General features: G+C 36.2%; 1 protein-coding gene across 2 annotated transcripts; it reads right to left on the bottom strand.

The window, feature by feature from the left end:
* Positions 1 to 7638: 7638 nt before the first annotated feature.
* LOC114287785 (ATP-dependent RNA helicase-like protein DB10) lies at positions 7639 to 17123 on the bottom strand. Of its 2 annotated transcripts, none has more exons than XM_082900559.1 (9): positions 16829 to 17123; positions 14569 to 14930; positions 13214 to 13369; positions 12668 to 12736; positions 11875 to 12144; positions 9794 to 10144; positions 9331 to 9608; positions 8584 to 8928; positions 7639 to 8354 (listed from the first exon to the last, which is right to left on the bottom strand). In XM_082900559.1, exons 2-9 carry the CDS (start codon positions 14905 to 14907, stop codon positions 7907 to 7909), a joined length of 2256 nt encoding a protein of 751 aa, XP_082756685.1. In that variant the 5' UTR covers positions 14908 to 14930; positions 16829 to 17123; the 3' UTR covers positions 7639 to 7906. The 2 variants fall into 2 exon arrangements, with proteins under 2 accessions (XP_082756685.1, XP_082756687.1); XM_082900561.1 differs by having other exon boundaries at positions 7639 to 8348.
* Positions 17124 to 17461: the final 338 nt, after the last annotated feature.

Raw genomic sequence — 17461 nt, 5'->3', positions numbered from 1 at the left:
ATTTTAAAAAAATACAGCATACAAATTTATAAAATATAGCGCACATTAAAATAAATAAATAAATATTTAAAATATAAAATATTTATCTTGAAAAAATAAAATTAAGAAAAATTTTAAATATTTAAAAAAAATTCTTAAAAATTCAAAAAACAGCTCAAAACTCATAACTAAACAAATTCTCTTTTTAAAACTCATAACTCAAAACATGACTCTATACTCAAATCATGATTCTAAAAATAATTTTAAAAAACAAAATAAAAAAATATTTTTTGATTTTTTTTTTTTAAATAGAGTAATGAAAGGAGTTTGGTTTTGAGTTTTGAATTTAATTTTAATTTGTGTGTTTGGTTATGAATTTTGAAAATCATATTTCAATTGAGTTTTGAATAGTCTTGAGTTGTATTTAGTTATGAGTTTTGAAAATTTTTTATTAGAATCATAATTCCAAAAGATAACCAAACGCAAGCTAAGATTTTAGAGATAGGAATTTTTATTGATAAATCCCATTTAGAAGTGTTTTAACCCAAGAAATCCATGAAGGAATTTTTTAATCTATTTACTCCCATGTATGTATAGTTTTATTTCATAAAGTCCTTTTTCTTGATTTACACTATTTTCTTGGACACTTATGCCCTTATATTTAATTTTGATACCCTTATAAATATTTTTTGAACGGTTAGCAATTTTATGATGTGAATATTCATATTTTAAAATTCACATTTGTAGGAATGTAAAATTGGCCTGTGGGCGGCCCAAAATCCGCCCGCGAGCCAGGGCCGGCCTAGCCCGTTGACAATGTGAATATTCACATTGACATGTTAGCATTCACATTAATAGAAGTGTAAAATTGGCCCGCGTCCCGTGGCGGAGCGAAACCCGCCAGGGGCCCATGGGCAGCCCGGGGTGGGCCCGGTCCGGCCCGTTGATAATGTGAATATTCACATTGACATGTTAACATTCACATTTATAAGAGTATAAAATTGGCCCGCGGCCCATGGGCGGCCAAAAGCCCCTCCCTCGCGGCCCGAGACAGGCCCGACCCAGCCCGTTGACAATGTGAATATTCACATTGATATGTTAACATTCACATTGATAGGAGTGTAAAATTAGTCCGTGCCCCGTGGCTACCCGAAACCTGCCCACAGCCCATGAGCGGCCCGGGGCGGGGCCGGCCCAGCCTGTTAACAATGTGATATTCACATTGGCATGTTAACATTCACATTGATAAGAGTATAAAATTAGCCAGCGGTCCCGACCCGGCCCGTTAACAATATGAATATTCACATTGACATGTTAACATTTACATTGATAAGAGTGTAAAATTAGCCCGCAGCTCGTGGGCAGCCCGAAGCCCGACCCGTGACATTGTGAATATTTACATTGACATGTTAACATTAACATTGATAGAAGTATAAAATTTGCCCGCTGGCCGAAGCTTGCCCGCGGCCCGGGGTAGGCCCGGCCTGGCCCGTTGACAATGTGAATATTCACATTAATATATTAACATGCACATTGATAGGAATGTAGAATTGGCCCACGGCCCGTGGGCTACCCGAAGCCAGCCCACGGCCCGGGACAGGCTCGTTTGGGTTCAAGCCCGAGCCAGTGGGTCGAGCCTCGGGTCGGGCTGATGGGCCTGGGCCTAGCCTCACGCTTGGGTCGGGCTTGGGCAGGCCTTGCCATTTTTTTTTAATTCTTTTTAATTTTTTCTACCAAAATTTTATTATTTTCCACAAAAAAAGACACTAGGCCTCGGCGCAGGCCGGGCCTCGGACCGAGCCTTGAATGGGCCTTAACCAGGCCGATGGGCCGGGCCGGGCTTTAAAGTGATGGCCCAAGCCCTAGCCTAGGGTCTCGGACTAGGCTCGAGCCCGGGCCCAAACGAGCCTTTCCCGAGCCGCAGGCGAGCTTCGGGCAGCCTACATTCTTTTTTACTATTCCATTAAGTCCTATTTGAGGTAAGAAAGCTAAAATACCATTTTCATCTACTTATATTCTATTTAGTCTACATTATTTTCTTATGTTTCAATAAGTCCTATGGGAAACATAATTACCAAAATACCCATAATGTGAATGTTCACATCGTCAATGTGAATGTTCATATCATCAATGCGTAGAGGCCCGAGCTGGCCCATATCGAGCCTCGTTGGTGTCTGAAAAAATCCGGGCCGGGCCGGCCCACGGGCCAAAAAATTAGGCCCAGGCCCTAGCCCTGGCACAAGGGTATTCGGGCTTTGGACGGGCCGAAGGATCTAGCCTCGGGTCGGGCCGGTGGGCCTGGGCCTAGCCTCAAGCTTAGGTCGGGCTTGGGCAGGCCTAGCCATTTGTTTTTAATTCTTTTTAATTTTTTCTACCAAAATTTTATTATTTTTCACAAAAAAAGACATTGCGCCTCGGGCGGGCTGGGCCTCGGACCGAGCCTTGAATGGGCCTTAAGCGGGCTGATAGGCCTAGCCAGGCTTCAAAGTGATGGCCTAGGCCCTAGCCTAGGGTCTCAGACATGCTCAGGCCTGGACCCAAACGAGCGTGTCCCGGGCCGTGGGCAGGTTTCGGGCAGCCCACGGGCCGCAGGCCAATTCTACATTCCTATCAATGTGCATGTTAACATGTCAATGTGAATATTCACATTGTCAACAGGCCGAGCTGGGCCTACCCCGGGCGGCAAGCAAGCTTTAGGCAGCGGGCAAATTTTACACTCCTATCAATGTTAATGTTAACATGTCAATGTGAATATTCACATTGTCACGGGTTAGGCCAAGCCCGCCTCAGGCTGCGATCGGGCTTCGAGCCGCCCACGGGCTGCGGGCCAATTTTACACTCTTATCAATGTGAATGTTAACATGTCAATGTGAATATTCACATTGTCAACGGACCGGATCGGGCCCGTCCTGTGCTGCTGGCGAATTTTATACTCTTATCAATGTGAATGTTAACATGTCAATGTGAATATTCACATTGACAACAGACCGGGCCAGACCCACCCCGGGCCGCCCACGGGCCGTGGGCGGGTTTCGGGCAGCCACGAGGCGCGAGCTAATTTTACACTCCTATCAATGTGAATGTTAATATGTGAATGTAAATATTCACATTGTCAACGGGCCGGACCGGGCCAGCCCCGGGCCGCAGGCGGGTTTTTTGCCGTCCATGGACCGCGGGCCAATTTTGTACTCTTATCAATGTGAATGTTAACATGTCAATGTGAATATTCACATTATTAACGGGCCGGACCGGGCTCGCCCCGGGCCGCCCATGGGACGCGAGCAGGTTTCGCACCGCCACGGGACGCGGGCCAATTTTACACTCCAATTAATGTGAATGTTAACATGTCAATGTGAATATTCACATTGTCAACGGACCGGGCCCGCCCTAGCCCGACTCGAATTTTTCCGAGCACCCATGAGGATCGACATGGGCCGAGCCCCTACACATTGACGATATGAACATTCACATTGACGGTGTGAGCATTCACATTAGGGATATTTTGGTAATTACGTCACCCATAGGACTTATTGAAACATAAGAAAATAATGTGAACTAAATGAAACATCAGTAGATAAAAAGGGTATTTTGGTCTTCTTATCTCAAATAGGACCTAATGGAATAGTCAAAAAGAATATGGATTGGATGGAATAAAGCTCTTAAAAAGTGGATTTATCAAAAAAGCTCCTTAGAGATAAAAAGATAAATCATAAATATTCCCTTGTGATTTATTTAAAATACGAATTATTCTCTATAGTTTAAAAAATTAAAAATATTATTGTAAGAATTTTTTATTTAATATAACAGTGGTGCTATATGCACCAATTAGTATACCAACTACTGTACCAATATATATTATGACATTATCACTGACCTCACTCATTATACAAATTATAAATACTAAAAACCTCTAAATTATGTCACATCATCTGTTAGTACGCTAATTGGAATACAAATTGATGCATATACCATTATTCTTAACAGAATTAACTAAAAAATAAAATTCTTAACAACTCTTTTATACAATAATAAAATTACCTAAATTATTGATTCAAATATATTTCTAATATCATTTAAAACTATTAATTGACTTGATAATTTATTAATAAAATGAATCATCTATTATGAAACTACAAACTTCAAGGAGCAGGATATAGTTTCTAGAATCATATAGAACAATTCATATTTTCATTAAATTTCAATATGTATATTTGTAATTTACCCGAGCTAAAATAAAATTTTAAAAACGAAATATCTTTATTGTCAAAATGTCATTATTATATTTGTAGCAATGAAATTAAACATTTAGTGATGAATTGTTATTGTTTATTTTTTAACTGGATGAATTATTATTCTTGGGACCAAAATTTATCTCCAAAAAATAAATCATTTTGGAATCAAATTATTTTGTTCCTAAAAATGTATTTATTAATGATATTTTCAAAATGAAAAATGCTAGGGACCCCAAACAAATTACCTTTCTTAGAAAATTTGGTAATTTGTTTGGGGTCCCTACCATAACTCATTCAAAATTTTGTAACTAAAAGTCTTTTTTTTTTTTCACTTTTCGAGACAACCTTTTAACGACTATTTTCGAAACAACAGAAATTAATCTTCAAATATTTTTTGCAACTAAACTATTTGAGGATAAAAAATTTAGTCTTTAAAATTTTTATGGGTTATAGTGTTAGCTGGATTAAATTTACAAAATTACTAAAGAACCACTTATCACATACTATATAAATTTGATATTTTGTAAAATAGAGAACAAAATGATCTTTTAACTATTAATTCATGGGAATGCTAATCCCACTAATGAGGGATTCATGCTCCTATAATATTGTTGGTCTTATATCATTTTGTTACAGCAAATTATGTGGATCCCACAAAGTACTAATTTAATCCCCTCCTCAAACACCAATAAAACATGACTTAGAGCCAAGTTTTTCTCCAACAATGCTTGTTTTGAAAAGTAGGAAAAAGCCAATTTATTAATTTATTTGGATCGCATTTCTTTTTATTTTTTTACACGTTTATTCAAAAAAAAAATTTAAATCATTAAATTAACTTTTTTTCTTATTTTTCAAAACGATACTTGTTTTGAGAAGTAGGAAAAAAGTCAATTTATTGATTTATTTGGATCACATCTCTTCTTCTTTTTTCTTTTTTTTACATGTTTATTCCAAAAAAAAAACTAAAAAAAATCATTAAGTTAACTCTTTTTTCTTACTTTCAAAACAAGCCAAAATGTCATAGGAAACAAATGCCCTCATTTTCCTTTTTCTTTCTTTTTCTTTAATAATAATAAATGAATAGCTCGTAGAAATTACTACTACTTAACCATAAGTGCAATTTTTAATTTTCAAATTCATAACTCATTTTCCTTTTTCTTTCTTATTCACTTGCCTAATTATATTTTTGGATAAGAACATTTAAGGAATCATATTTTCCTAAATTTCAATTCATTTATTATTATTATTTTGGTAATATTGAAGGAAAAACTCAAATTATTAATTCCATAACAAGGTGCAAGAGTTCATACCAATCTGACTTATCCCATTTGTTCAAAAAATCTGACTTATCCCATTTAATTAGTTCAAATGTGCTGATGAAAGCTACTTACCTAATAAACTTATAAACGGAAAACCATTTTTGGCAAGTAATTGGGGATAACTTAATACTTGGATACATTGAAACATTACCAATAAGCCAATGCATCTACTTAAAAGGATTAGGTTATAAATAAAAATAAAAAACTACTCGAGCATCTATTCTCATACAACAAAATAAAACTACTAGTGTTTTAAAAAAATAATAATAAATAAAAAAGAAGAATAAGTTGCAAATTTCCTCTCAAATGAAAACAAAATAGAATATATATATATATATATATATATCCCTCATTTTCCTACTATTATGGTTGTCATTGTTATAACACTCAGGAAATGTTGTAACGCTCACCAAAGAAGTGTTCAACACGTCAGGAAATGCTGTAACGCTCACTCAGGAAATGTTGTAACGCTCACCAAAAAAGTGTTCAACACGTCAGGAATTGTTCTAACGCTCACTCAGGAAATGTTGTAGCGCTCACCAAAGAAGTGATCAACACGTCAGGAAATGTTGTAACGCTCACTCAATATTAGGCACCACCAATTCGAATATTGCATGCACTAAGGGTGCAAAATACACGCACTTGATGCCTCTTGGCATCCATTAAGCTCACCAAAAGAATATTGCATTCACAATTTTAACATCTTCAAAGAGAGCCAAGCCACCTCGAAGATGGATCAAGTTTAGTAAAATTATGAATCGGTCAGTAGCAAAAAGAGATATAAATTTATTTAATTCAACTAAGCAAGGTTGAAGGATCATGTAGACATACAAATGTATCGTATGACCATGTGCCATTAATTTTGAAAGGATGAACATTAATCTGAAAGAAAGGGAGAGAAATTTATGTTGAAAGTAGGCAGAAAATCAAAAACACAAAAAAGTCCATTCCAAATGAGACTTTTTAACTTAGACTAAAATAATTAAAAAGTCAAAAAGCTAATCCATATTCCAAACAAAGCCATAATATTTATCTAAATTGATAATTAGTTTTAAAAAAAAAAATCGATTGTCCCATTTGTTTGATATTCGTGTTGAATAATTTCTTCAAATATGAGTCATCAAAAATTCATATACTAAAATAAAATAGACAGTTTGGAGAGGAAATACAAATGCAATTTCTTTTGGTAAGTATTTGAAGATTAATAATTAATACTTCTTTTATGTGTGTAACTGGATCGTACTGTTGGATCACTTTGCCCATCACAAAACTCACTTTCATGATCTGAATGAAAGAACCAGAATGAACCATATTATCTTGTAAGAGCCTTTAATTGAATAGCAATAACCACATGATAAACTCATATTTATCTTTAAGAAAAGTGAACAGATATGATTTTCCAACTAGACTTATTTATCTTTAAAAAAAATGAACAGACAATTTTTTGAATAGACCATCTATAGTATTTTGAAGGTCCATAATTTGATTATGTGACCATGATATATAAATAATCTCCTCGAAAGATCTTTTTAAAAAATAAATAATTCTGTGCATCAAGATGAATCGCATACGCTTTGGAACTTTTTTAGCTATTTTAACCACAAAAGACAAAATAAGTTATTTTAACCACAAAAAATAAAACATCACATCTAACAAATGATCATTACACTCTTTCTCTCACACAAAAAGTCAAAAAAGCCAAAAAACTCTTCCCAAACCAAGCCTTTTAGCTCGGCTAAAATAACCAAAAAAATCAAAAAACCAACCCACTTCTTAAACTTAGCCAACAATAGGGTGCAGCTAAAACTGTCAACAGGAGAGAAAAATTGCCAAAAAAGGAGCACAAACCATTCTTTCTAAGAATAAATGCATTTGCCTATCCATCACCCTAGACCATAAATAATCTCCATATCTTATAAGAATTACCAAACCAAACCTCCAAAACAATTTTTTGAGTTATCATTTCCATTTTACACAGATAAGTAAAGGAATTACATATATATATATATATATGTTGTTCTCAAAATATATATATATATATATATATGGAGAGAGAGAGAGAGAGATTGATTGATTTGTACTTATCCATTCGAGCACCACCACCCAGATTTACACAAAAATATTTGCCAAAATATATCACTTGTGCTTAGGTGACATTAACAAGTAAACTTTTTTGATGATATAGATCCAAGGCTGCTCTCTATTCAAGTCTTTTTTCAGTCCTTGAAATGCATCATCATCATCCACCAGAAGTCAACTTCAAAACCCCAACTACTTTACCCACTGTTATATAGTCTACTACAACTCTCCCACCACCTATTACAAACCCCAAAACAAAAGCTTGAAAAGAAACAACCTCCCAAAAAAGGCACATTGTTATGGAGACGATGGACAAGGACGGCCCTCATTTGCCGCTGGAATCATACCTTCCTCTTCCTTGCCAAAATTTGAAGAGCGAGGACCACCATTGCCACGTTCTTCATCATCTTGTCCACCACTTGGCGATCTTCCCCACTCACTAGGTGCAACGTCACTGTTGTTCGGCAGTGATAACTGTTGCTGTTGAAAAAATGATGGGACCGGTCGAGCCTGCTCCATCATTTTTTGATGAAAACTTCGAACTGGGGAATGTTCACGTGCTGGTGCTGGTGGACTCCGGCTACGAGCCCCGTCAACCCCCCACCCTGAACCCTTGTTTGGGCTTCTACTTCGGCTGCGAGCTCGAGACCCACCTCCAGCACTAACCATCATTTCATGGAAGCTCTTTCGAGGATAACTCCCAGTACCATCCGCATCATTATTGACGCTGCGGCCATACCTGTCGCTACATCAGGAAAAGTTATACCATCAAACATTACTTTAAAAATTACAGCTAAACATATGATGGAATGGAAATGAAAATTGTGTAATTTCAGATTAATCAGAAGTCCACAAGTAGCCCCCAGTTTGTCTTACAAATCACGTAACTCTTAATATATCAGGCATAACAATCCAGTAGCCACATAATATAAGTTTAGAAAAATAATTACTACTACATGAAAGAGGACATGTACCTGTCCTGGGAGTCAAGGTCAGAACCATGGCCACCACCTCTTCCACCATAGCCCGAGCAGCCATTCCGTCCACCATAGCCTGAGTCATTGCGTCCACCAGAATCAGAACCCCATGGACGTCTAGGCCTGCCCATTCCAAAGCCGCCACGTGAAGCCATATCACGAAGTTCAGCTGGGACACATTGGTCTGCTCCTTCTAAAATTTTAATGAGATCTGAAGCGTGCTTTGCATCTTGGTCACCAAAAAACGTGTAAGCCAGTCCAGTGGCACCTGCCCTCCCAGTCCTTCCAATCCTGTGAACATAGTCCTCTACTCCTGTAGGGAAGTCATAATTGATAACCACCCTGTTACAAAAGAATCGACACCATCATTGCAGCAGCTTTATAATTAAATTTAATTTCATAATAAAAGCACAGAAGCTGGGAGAAGAAAGAATCAGAAACTCTGCACACGTACAACACGAATTTACAAAGAAAATGATAGACCACAAAATATAACAAAGCAATTCAATAGAACAGCATAAACAAAGAAGCGTTCTAAAATCCAAATGAACAAGAAAAGGAAATGAGGATTCAATCAAATGCCAAGACTAAAAATATGCATGCCCTTGGAAACAACATGCAACCAACTTAAAGTCATAATAACTTAGCCTCAAAAATATGTCAATGTAGTCAATAACCCCAGCCTCACTTTATTTGTATCTTCACTGTGAATAATAACTAGCCATATATTGAGAAATAACCAACCTGATATCTTTGACATCTAATCCACGAGCTGCAACATCAGTGGCTACAAGCACTGGAGAATTCCCAGAGCGAAACTGGCTCAACACATTATCCCTCTCACTCTGATTTTTGTCTCCATGAATGGCAGCAGCCCCAAACTGGCGGGTTAGATTACGAGCAAGTTGATCACACATCTTCTTGGTTGAACAAAAGATAATGATCTTAGATCCTGGTTCTTGAGACCGCAATATCTGCTCAAGCCGCCTGTGTTTCTCCATAGGCTGCAACACTTCAATATACTGCAAGTAACCAACAAAACAAATTATTGGACATTTTAAAAATCCAACATAAAGGACTAAGAAACTATGTAAATAGAAGCTAGCTAAATATTGAAATCCCCCACAGAAATATTTTATGTGCTATGGCTACAGAGGAAGCAAACAAACAGGGTGAGAAGAGTAGATGAATATAGGAATCTGCGTACCTGGGTGATAGACTTGTTGGCAACAAGCTCATCAACGTTTCCAATGTTAACCTGAACAGGATTGACCAGTAGATCTGCGGCAATTTTGCGAACCTCCTTGGGCCATGTTGCAGTGTACATGAGGGTCTGGCGGCGAGTAGGCACCTCCTTCACAATCTTTCGTATCTGTGGTTCAAAACCCATGTCCAGCATACGGTCTGCCTCATCTAATACCAAGTAAGAGATTTGATGGAGGTTCACTTTTTTCATCTCTAAAAAGTCATTCAAACGGCCAGGAGTAGCAACCACAATATCTACACCTTTGTATAATTCTTTCAATTGGGGACCCTTTGGTGCTCCTCCATACAAACACTTGCATTATAAAAACACAAAACAAACATGAGACATAATATTCGTAAATATGTATAACCCATATTTTGTTCCACCACAGAAAGTTATTAGACTTGTATGTATATAGTATATATAATTCTTTGAAAAATTCATAACCTAAAAATTTAGGTACCACGCAAGGAAACATAATTAAAGAAAATGGAAAGAAAAAATGGCTGATAAAAGGAGACCATGAGTTCACAGATGTACAAATAGACATAGATCTGAGAACAATGACAAGAATGACAGTATTATGAATCTTTCCATAGACATCAACTGCATTAACAAAACTCACTATCGTAATCCACTGTCAATTGACCGTGAGCTCACAGATGTACAAATAGACAAAGATCTGAGAACAATGACAAGAATGACAGCATTATGAATCTTTCCAAAGACATCAACTGCATTAACAAAACTCACTATCGTAATCCACTGTCAATTGGCTATTTTTTTTTTTTTTCCCTTTTCATTCACTAGTATGGGCAACTGAATACAAAGCTATGCCAGAACCTAAGAATCATGATACAGTTAAAGGACAATGAAACAACACAACATGGACACTCATATAGAAATTTTCAACCAAAAAACGGAAGAAAAAAAAAACATGGCAAGCACACAACCTTCATTTTTTACATTACAGATATAATATTTTATTATATCAAAATAGAAAGGAAAAAAAAATCATTTTCCCCATTCTATATATTGGAAAAGAAGCATGAACAAGCCTTCTTAATGTGGATTTTAGAAAACTTTATTCATAAATAAATTGGAAGTTTTAGACTTAAATTCCTGAAATTAAAAGTCTAAAAGCATGATTAATAGGTAGAAAATTCATATTAATTTTATTTTAGTATATTGGATCCCAAGCAACTTGCAACATGTTTCATTATGTGGACCTACGTGCCCCCCAAGCATCTGGTTCAAAATATATATATGGGAGCTCCTCCCCATACTCCCACAGCCCTTCTCCTCCCCTGCCACCCCTCTGCAAAACCCTAGCAACGAGAGGGGGAGAGAGAGGAGGACCAAATTTAACCAAAAAAGTTGGAAGAAAAAAGTCCATTGAAATTTGGCAGGAAATCAACTGTAGAATTCAAAATTATCAAGATACTAACTTTGTTCATTGGCCTTTGATTGAATGGGTGCAGTTTTTTATCTGACAAGTTTGTAATTTTGTTTTTTGAAATTGTTATTTTAATCAAAAAAAAAGGGCAAGATGGGAAAATCACATAATTTTGTTTATTGACTTTTCAAAATGGACATTTATTTTGGGACATTCAAAAATGAAAAGGTGAACCAACAAAATGAGATAGCGGGAGTATTTTATAAAAGGATAAAATTGTAATAAGAAAATGAAGAGGGTGGGGGTCCTAAGAAGAAATGTGGACCTATTAGTAGCTCCCTCTATATATATATATATATATATGTATGTATTCATACATATAAATAAACAATAGGACACATTTAGACATATGTCCAAACATGTCAAGAGTGTACAACAAGGACATTGTACCTTCTTAGAAGTGCATGTGCTTCTAAGGCTAGGACATTAAGTAGGACCAACAAAAAACCATCTACAAAAGAAAAGAGACGGCAAACCATTAATTCAAGACCACTTTAAAGAACTTAGGATATGCAATTCCAGTACATATAACAGGATCACTTTTTTGGACAAGAACATAAGTAATAATATTTCAGAAGCAGCATACCGTGCAAGATACTTTGGATGACTTTCCAAACTTCACAGCTTCATCATGTATCTGTGTTGCCAACTCTCTCGTTGGTGACAAGACCAAAACAGTCGGACCCATTTGAGGATTATTGTGAGTACGTTTGAGATGAATAAAACTTGGAATCAAGTAACCCAAGGTTTTACCCGAACCTGTCTTGGCAATGGCTACAATGTCACGCTTTTGAAGAGCAATCGGCCACGACTGTGCCTGTATAGGAGTAGGTGCAGAGAACCCAGCCTGCTTTACCTGGAAAACCAAAAACCAGCAACCCTTATAAGAAGAGGTACCAGCATCAAGATTTTCTAATTGATTTCATGTGAACGGAAATGCAAGAAGAAGCATCATCTCCCACATGCAGGAAGCCAATGCTTGCTGATGCAAGCTAATAGAGCAGGAGGAGGCCTCTTCTTCTGTTCAGACCAAGTGGCAGGCAGACTGAATCATCACCAACGGCAGTCTCCGCCAAGACCTTGGGAGATTCGGAAAGCCCTTCTCAAAATTGGTCCACCGTACAAGGGCGCTCCGAATATATGCAAACCCCTCATAAGGGGGTGGCACAGCGTACGACATTTAGCTCCTCCCTGGAGCAAATATCGCACCTGCGACAAAAAGTAAAGATGGAAAATAATGAACATGAGTCCTGAAGCTTCACATCAGACCTCCAGCAATCACAGAAGTTTTCACAGAAAACACTAACATTACATATCAAAGTAAACTTGCATAGACTTCTGGCCAATACAGAGTTGCCAAAATAGAAAGAAATTCATACCTCTCGAAGAAGCTCTGAAGGAAAACCAGTAGCTTCAAATGATGTTAAAGGAGGGGGTACATTATCTCCCTGATGAAAATTGACAAACAAAAACACCCTAATCCATTACAACAATATAAACTGCACACTGGAAATATAAAGGAATACATAGTGGAAAATTGAAGGAGATCCTAAAACACCATGGACAATGAAATAATGCCACTCTTCTGAATTTCCCAAATGCACGTCTAGTGTAAAAGGCATGAGCCAAAAGAATTCCAATAAAGAGGAAGCGAAGTCTGGGGGGACAACTTAATTAATCATACTGTTGCAAACTAATAAACTAAATTTAATTGTAATATTCTAAACTGAAAACAAGATTGTTCTGCTTGAGAACCATTCTGTCTTCATAACATCAAAGAAAGCATCATGCACGACGACCCAAGGATTGAAATATTGAAAGTAAAATACAGAACCCAATGTTCAATCAAATGGAATGCCTAAGAAGCAAAAGTATTGCAGATTATAAGTAAGCAACCTCATGTACAAATCTTATTATATGCTTACACTAATAGTAATTTCATGCTGACGGCGATAAGATTCGACAGATAGACCATTTCCAACAGCCGAAAGCCCATAACCTCGGCCAGAAGACCCTCCATGTCCAGCACCTATCTCCTCATTAGGAACATTTTGAGAATGATCTGATCCACCTTTCCCACTCTAAAGCAAAATAAGAGAAATTAGTTTAGCAAGCCAACAAGAATAGGACCAAACCATCACAGAAGGAAGTGGAAGCATGGACTAATGCATAAATTCTACCAAAGCAAATTAAAGATTTAAAGATAACCCCTCAATTCTTAGCTACACAGACTTCATGTTTACCAAAATCGATATTTTCCCAAGCAAGTTTTTCACAACTTACACCAAACACAACATTTTAGCTGTCTCAAAAGTAGATGTGACTGCAACCCATTGCAAAACTAAAAATGCTGTGATAAATTTACAACTTCCATAACAATAAGAATTGAAAACCAAACTTGGCAAGGACTTCATAGTGTGGTGTATCCTGGCATTCATCATAGAACAAAATCCTGTCCAATAGTAAACGTCAAACTAAATTAAAATTACTGGCATAAATTCAAGAAATAGACGAACAAGATGTCTGAGGTACTAACATCATCAACCTAGGGCTCATTAATACTCATTGAGGTGACACAAATGTAATGGTTATCCATGCTTTCATGAACAAAGTTTCTAATCCCTGTTGAATTCTTGTCAACAAAATCAAAGCCCATCCTAGTTCACTTGCCTAGTGTCAGTAAATCAGCTTCTATACTGATTCATTTAAAAAATCAACTAGATATATTCATGGAAGCCAAATGCATCAATATTAAGAGCACTCAATCCACGAAGGCACTTCCCAAAAGCCACTACACAATATCAATTGAGCCAGTTAAGGGTGTTCAAACAGTCAAATGCAATAAATACGCCTCATCAAAAAGGGTGAAGACAACAACCAAATAAAGAGAGTACGCAAAGGAAACGAAAATTATTAAACTAATAGTATATCATCCACTTAGATGTTAACACATTATTACAAACTATGCGGAAGAAGATTAGAATTTATCCAAGTATAGTCCACTAACATCCATTAACAACTGAAATTTTTTATTTTTTATTTTTGAATATATATATGACCACCGTTCAACACCTCAAGCAAAGCAAAATCAGGGCGCAGAAGCCTAAATCAAGAATCATCATCCAACTCCCAACCTCCCAACAGGTTGATTGGTTCACAAGTCTAAATATTTCACAAGAACACAACCTGAGTGACATCAATAGCAGCACTACTGGTTGACTCTCCGAACAAAATATAAAGACAAAAAAGCAACGCTTGTAAACATGAGTAAAACACAGACCTGATAACTCCTTGTTCCTGTATCAAGCTTCGACCCAGTATTGCTACCTCCATTATATCTATCGTCATCATCATTGAAGACACTGTCACGATGTCCATGGGAAGATTGTTGAACTTGAACCGAAGAACTTGCAGGTGCTGAAGACAGCTTTTGTGGTGGAGCTGAGCCCATGTGTGAAGAGGCAGCGGGCTTCTCATATTGAGTGACATTGGTCTCCGGATTCCAGAAGTAAAGATAACCAGTTTTACCATCAACTAGCCCTTTCCAAGGCTTGGGAAGAGTGGGGTCCTCTGGAGCATAACGTGGACCAGCAGAAGAGACGGTTGCAGTAGCCATCATTAAAAAGCTTCAATCTCAAGGATCTGAAGCAAGAAACAGCAATACACATAAAATTAGATAGGTGATTTTCCCATTTTGAGTCAGGGGAATTTGGCAAGTTTTGGAAGGAAAGCAAACTTGCACTGAACCACCAGGGCTGGCCCTAGGGTGAGGCGACTGAGGCGGTCGCCTCGGGCCCCCAATTTTGAACAAAATTTAGGGCCCCAATCAGGGGAGTGTATCTTGTCATGTTATTTCATAATTATTTTAATATTAGCTCAATTTATTTCTTTTTATGTTGTTGTGTGGTGTTATTTTGATTCGTGTTCGATTGATGTTTAATGTGAAAACTTTCACTTTTAGTTAAAAATAACTTAGCAAGTGTATTGAGAGATTAAAATTTTTCTCATAAGTTGAATTTTATAAAATTTATTTCAACTAAATGAAATTATTCATAGAATGTTTGATTTTAATTCAATTGCATTTTTCTAATTAAAAAAATTGTACCTTATTACTATATATTTTTCATTAGATTGACTCTAAAATAGGTAACAAAAAAATATATATCTTAAATGAAAAAAAGATATTAGCCTTAATTATTATTTTACATACTTTTTTATTCAGTTAGATAAGAGTTAAATAGAAGATTAAAAAAAATGTCATGGCATCCCTTAGTGAACATTCAAATATATAACTAATAATTCATATTATTGAGTTGTGTCAAGTCTTGGATTCATGTTGAAAATAGTCAACCTTAACTTACTAATTTTATATATTGCTTGAGTTATGTCGAAAATTCTTATCCTTACCCCCAATTAATTTTTGTTCTTATAGCATTGGTAAGCTAAAAGATAAAGATTCGATTCAACTAATTGAATTTCAACTATTATATATATATATATATATATATGTTATCTAAATTTTGTTAAATTGTAATGCAATAGAAATAAATTTTTATCTTTTTTGTTTTATCCAAACAATTTTTTTTTTTTTTTTTTGAATAATGATATATGAAGGGCCCAATTTAAAAAATTTGCCTTAGGCGCCTAATAAGTGAGGGCCGGCCCTGTGAACCACCAATGTTAATCTTAACTTTAAACATATTTTGCGTAAACAATATGAGGATGGTAAACACTAACTCGACAAACAAAATGAATCACATACAAATCCAGCAGACATATTAACTATAGTAAAGGTATCCAGAGAGCAGAGAGAAGAGACTTTCAGACTACTAACATGCAAAAAATAAAATGGATTTTAGGGTGACCTAATTGAAAACCATTGCATTTTACAAGGTGAATAACCAAGGTCCACTGCCCAACACTATCCTACAACAACCAAAATTCAGTATTGAAGCAAAGTGAGATAGTTTTGTGTGTGTGCAGAAACGAGAGGCCTTGAGAAGAACTCCAGGCCCAAAATCTAGCTAGTCACCTTTCTCTGGACCACTGCATTGTTCTTCAAAGCTAATGACAAATATGACATGCATAGACAGGTCATAGGCAAATTAAAACCCACAACGTTATGATAAATTTAGACATAATAGTAACAAAGACCAAAGAAACCTAACACACGCTTAAATTTAAGGGGAAATAAACCACATCAACAAATACGGATGCATAAACATAAGCATGAATGGACAAAAAAATATTCACAACTCCAGATGCAAAGATAATCAACAAGATTCGACTAACACAACTCACCCATAAATTTATGGTCAAAACCCTAATTAATAAACGTCTTTCACAAGCTTACTGTTTCAAACATCTTCCCAAAAAAAGTACATCCTTCGGATCATATCATAGACTTCAGAACAATTATCGACGTCAAAAAACCTAATCTGAAACCCTAGATTACAACATATTCAGCGATTCTATTCGGATCTGATACACTTCGAAAGAAACCCTAAAAATGATATGGAGATTGGTAGAGAGGATTGTACCCGCAAAACCACTATGAAGGTGTTGAAAGAGAATTGAGGCGAGAAATGCTCGATTTCTATGGCGGACCTTCTTTCTCTCTCTATAAATCGACAATGACGACGTTGAGTGAGTGAGAGCGAGAGAGAGAGAGAGAGAGCTACGCTTCCGACGGCAGAGGGAAGCGTAGGCGAAGGAATAAAGAGGCCTCGGATATTTATAGCAACGGCCAGGTACCGAAGAATCGCTGAGTGCAGTGAATGGAGTGACGCCAGATTTTTTTAAAAAGTATGTGTACGCTTCAATTTAACAAAGGTTATGTTAAGTTTGGACGGACTAAATAAGTGTATTTTTTGATTTTTTTTATATTATGTGTAAAAAAAATAGAGAGGAGATATTGATTGATGTAATTAAAAAAAGATAAAAAGATGAAATAAGTGTACTTTTTTAGGTTAACTAAACTTGGCCTTAATATTAATCACATTTTACGAAAAATTATAAAATGTTTTCGGAGTATAAGCTGTTTTTATTCTTTAACTAATTATTATTTATATATTTTTTTATATTTCTCAATCATTTAACACAATATCTCACTTATTTATTTTCTCCATCAATCATAATATTATAAAATATCACATATTTATATTTCAGAAATA

The sequence above is a fragment of the Camellia sinensis genome, chromosome 1 (assembly GCF_055761805.1).
Source record: "Camellia sinensis isolate YWXY chromosome 1, ASM5576180v1, whole genome shotgun sequence".
In the NCBI taxonomy this organism is placed as follows: domain Eukaryota; kingdom Viridiplantae; phylum Streptophyta; class Magnoliopsida; order Ericales; family Theaceae; genus Camellia; species Camellia sinensis.
Note: the sequence above shows the minus strand (reverse complement) of the source record. Positions and strands in the feature narration are given on the sequence as shown.